At 42.1% G+C, this 3,730-nt stretch overlaps 1 protein-coding gene across 1 annotated transcript; it reads left to right on the top strand.

Annotated features, from left to right (window-relative positions):
• Positions 1-442: 442 nt before the first annotated feature.
• Positions 443-3,242, top strand: LOC111037532 (the record flags this gene model as incomplete). The annotated part of the gene is made up of 2 exons (XM_022320165.1): positions 443-1,092; positions 1,459-3,242. Coding segments are annotated over 2 exons (2,190 nt in total), but the record flags the coding sequence as incomplete, so codon positions are not given.
• Between the last annotated feature and the right edge of the window lie 488 nt (positions 3,243-3,730).

Raw genomic sequence — 3,730 nt, 5'->3', positions numbered from 1 at the left:
TTGAAGCGAATTATAGCGCTAATATTACAACTTTCAAAAATAAACATGAATCGCCGAACGTATTTGTTACCTATGTATTTTACACTTTTACGCGTTTGCGTTTTTTTTTTCTTCCCTAAGTTTATCATCATTAAAATACGTACCTAAATAAATTGTAATATTATTTATTGTTCACTTACACTTCGCATTATCTTAGTTACATGCGCAACCAATTTGAACATAAACCGCGTTAAACAAGTTACGCACTCGTAAGACAGAGACAACAAAAGAGTGTAGCGCCCTGATAAATGTTTTTTTTTTTTTAAAAGATTTAGAATTTATTTCCATCTATGTAGTTATAGTTAAAAAACCATACGACCAATATTCGATTCATGTACGGTATTTTCTTTTGATGTATATTGATATTGCATAAACTGTATTACATAATATTCGTAATTAATAATTATTAGGTATACAATGCCGATCGACCGAAATTTTGGGTTCGCCTCAACCGGGGCCAGTTACAAACCCGAGCATCGTGGAGCTCCAGAGCACCCACGATAGTCGACCATACCGTAGTAACGATATTGTTGACGATGAGTGCATCATCAACCACAACAGAAACGTAACATCCGTGAAACCGACAAATAACCAGATTCATCTTATGGACGAGTTGGATCTGCTACGGACCGAAAACTTTCAGCTCCGGTTACGCATCTACAACGCCGAGCAACGGATTGACAGGCTGTCATCAGCCACACACGGGGGGGATCAGAAGAAGGGCAGTGTTGTTATGGATACTTACAGCGACGATATGGATACTGACAGCGACGATATGGATACCGAGAGTGACGCTAGTAGCAGCCATGCCGGGAGCGTTATCTACCAGAAGGCTAAAATGGCCAAAACAGCCGAAGCGGCCATAAACTCCATTCACGACTTGATGGCGCTTAACCAGCGATTGCTGGCATTAATGGCGGCTACTGTGTCGGCCACATCGGTGTCTGTCTCTGCCGAAAACAAACGACGTTGGCAGCAACTGCGAAGTCACATCGAAGAATACGCCATACACAGCCCGGTAAGAACACGAACATTATTAAGATCCCCGGTGCTGTAGCTGAGGAGGGCTTAGGGCTTAAGCACCACACCCCCCCCAAAAAAAAAAAAAAATTTCCAGCTACGGTACTGAAGATCCTCCATGCATATTCGCACTATGAATTTGTATGTTTATATACAGAATGTAGAGAAAAAAAACCAAGACGACGAAGACGACGACGACGACGACGATGAATTTTTTGACGCATCTGCCACGGACCTCGACTCGTTAGAAAATGTGACGGGACAAAACGTTCTACGTTCGCCAGCACTACAACTGCAAAGTCACATCGGAGAATACGCAATAAACAGCCAGGTAAAAACATAAATATTATAAAGATTCCACATCATCGTTTATTCGCATTATGGTTTTTGAATTTTATTTTTGTTCACACAGATCAAAGAGACGACAGCCGAGAACAACGACGATGGTGATGATAGCGATGACGAATTCTTTTACGCATCTACTATAAGCACCGGGAAGTTGTGCAAAGCGTGGTTAGTGACTGCAGATCATTCAGTGACGATACCTCCACCGCCACAACCATCCAGACCGCTGGAAAGCCTGGGCATAGATGACGAGGGTATCGGGTCAGAGGTAACCCGTCTGCAGGGACAGTGCAGACCAATCCGTTCAGTGCATCAGCTGATGAAAACGGAACTGTGGGCCAGGAACCGAATGCTTTTTGGCAGAGTCGAGCAGCGACGGATCATGAAGCAGGTGTCCTACGCGGCAACTCAACCGCAGCAACATCATTTGCAGCAGTTTCACACGAAAACCACTGCTCCGACTGCTTACACGGCGAAAAAAGTAATCATATTGATACGACCGGACGCGAAGGCACCCTGCACCGCAAAAGCACCGGGAGCTGCCTGCACAGAATCACACACCGCAGCTGTGTCGACACCGTTGTCGCATCCGTTAGTGTTGCCGGACTACTCGGATGAGGAGTTTTTCATTAGTTGCGACGAAGAAGAAGATGACGACGACGACGACGACGACGAAGAATTCGAAGACACCAACTGTACTTGGTCGTCGGAAGAAGATACCGCAGATCGGAACGACTGTGACGAAGAGCCAGTGTTGTCAGTTTCGATCAACTCGCCGGTAGCGTCGTCAACGAATACGTGGAGGTACTGTCGAACGCATCGGCCAATCAAGAGCGTCAGCCATTCTGCTGCCTTCACTATGAAGACGTTTTCATCGACAGAGTCTGAGGCCGTGCAAGTTGATTCGAACGAATTGAAATGTGGTGGCGTAATTACGACGGAGACGATCGCTACATCACCCAGCAGCACCGTAAGGGTCGCCGACGATTTAAATAAATGGCGGCAGTGCATGCTACCTCGCCGTTGTTCCAGTAGTGTGGTGGATGCGGCCAATCGTCCGAGGCCGTCATCCGTGGTTGATGTGCAAGTGCAGTGCGACGACGGAAAAGTAGTGGCCGATCACATAATATCTAGTAGTTATCTTGGTATCGACGTTCAACTGCAGCTGCAACAGTTGCATCGCGACGTTGATAACAGTCGATTGAACGACATGTTACTAAGATTTCAAGAGGGAACGCGACCGAGTGACTGCAGTGTCCCTGGATTTTCGCCGTCCTCGGTCCACGAAGAAACAGTCCTGTCAGCCGAAGACGTCGACGTTGTAGGAGGTGATGGAGACCATCAGCGATGCCTGCCGGGCGGTGTGGAACAACAGCTACAACTGCAGCTCACAGGTATCCGAAAACGCATTTTGGGAGACGAACACCGGGTACTTGACTTCAACCTTGAAGACCGCGAGGACCCCTTTAACGACGCCGTCCGTCACATGGATCATGAAGATTTCATAAATGTGACTATCCCGCAGGTCGTAGAACGGCATCACCGGGCGCTTATGTTGTTACAGCATCGGCTAGAAAATGTTGCCGCAAATTGATATTTTTATTTATTTTTGTTTTTTGACATTATTCATTATGATAATTATTATTTATTGTTTACCTAACGCCTGTAATTCTTGATGGTTACGTTTCCTATTCCTTTTTTTTTTGGCATTATTTACCAATAATTCCTGTAATTATTTTTGTTTACGTTTGTTTTTTTCGTTTTATTGTCATTATTTAACCTATGATACTTGCAATTCTTGCTGTTTAAGTTTGTTTTTTTTTATATATATATATACTGTGACAAAAATATTAAGTATTATATTAATTATTATGTTTTCGCTAAATACCTTATTGTTTTTATTATTCTAAATTGTTACGGTGTGTACCTATTGTAATATATGTACCGAGACTAATATATTAATACGAAAGAGAATTGTTTTCATTATGGGTGTACGTCATATTAATTCTACATATATTAAATTAGAATATAATAATTATTAATAAATGAAAATTGTTGATGTATTAACAACCACCTATGTCAAACAAGGGTCTACGGTCGCAGCCTAAGGAGCCTAGACTACATCTGGAATTTCATAAGCTTTAATTTTAACAAAAAATAAAGAGTTATAATTTAAAAAAATTTTTCGTGGGTACTTGAAACATTTAAATGAAAAATTAAAACCAATTTGGTTTTATTTTTAAATTTATAAAAGTGCAAAATAATGCATATAATATTATATTTCTTACAACTAACTTAGTGTTGCTATTTATGTAATTGGCTTAAA

The sequence above is a fragment of the Myzus persicae genome, unplaced genomic scaffold, assembly GCF_001856785.1.
Source record: "Myzus persicae strain clone G006 unplaced genomic scaffold, MPER_G0061.0, whole genome shotgun sequence".
Classification (NCBI taxonomy): domain Eukaryota; kingdom Metazoa; phylum Arthropoda; class Insecta; order Hemiptera; family Aphididae; genus Myzus; species Myzus persicae.
This window is presented reverse-complemented; position numbering and strand designations above follow the sequence as displayed.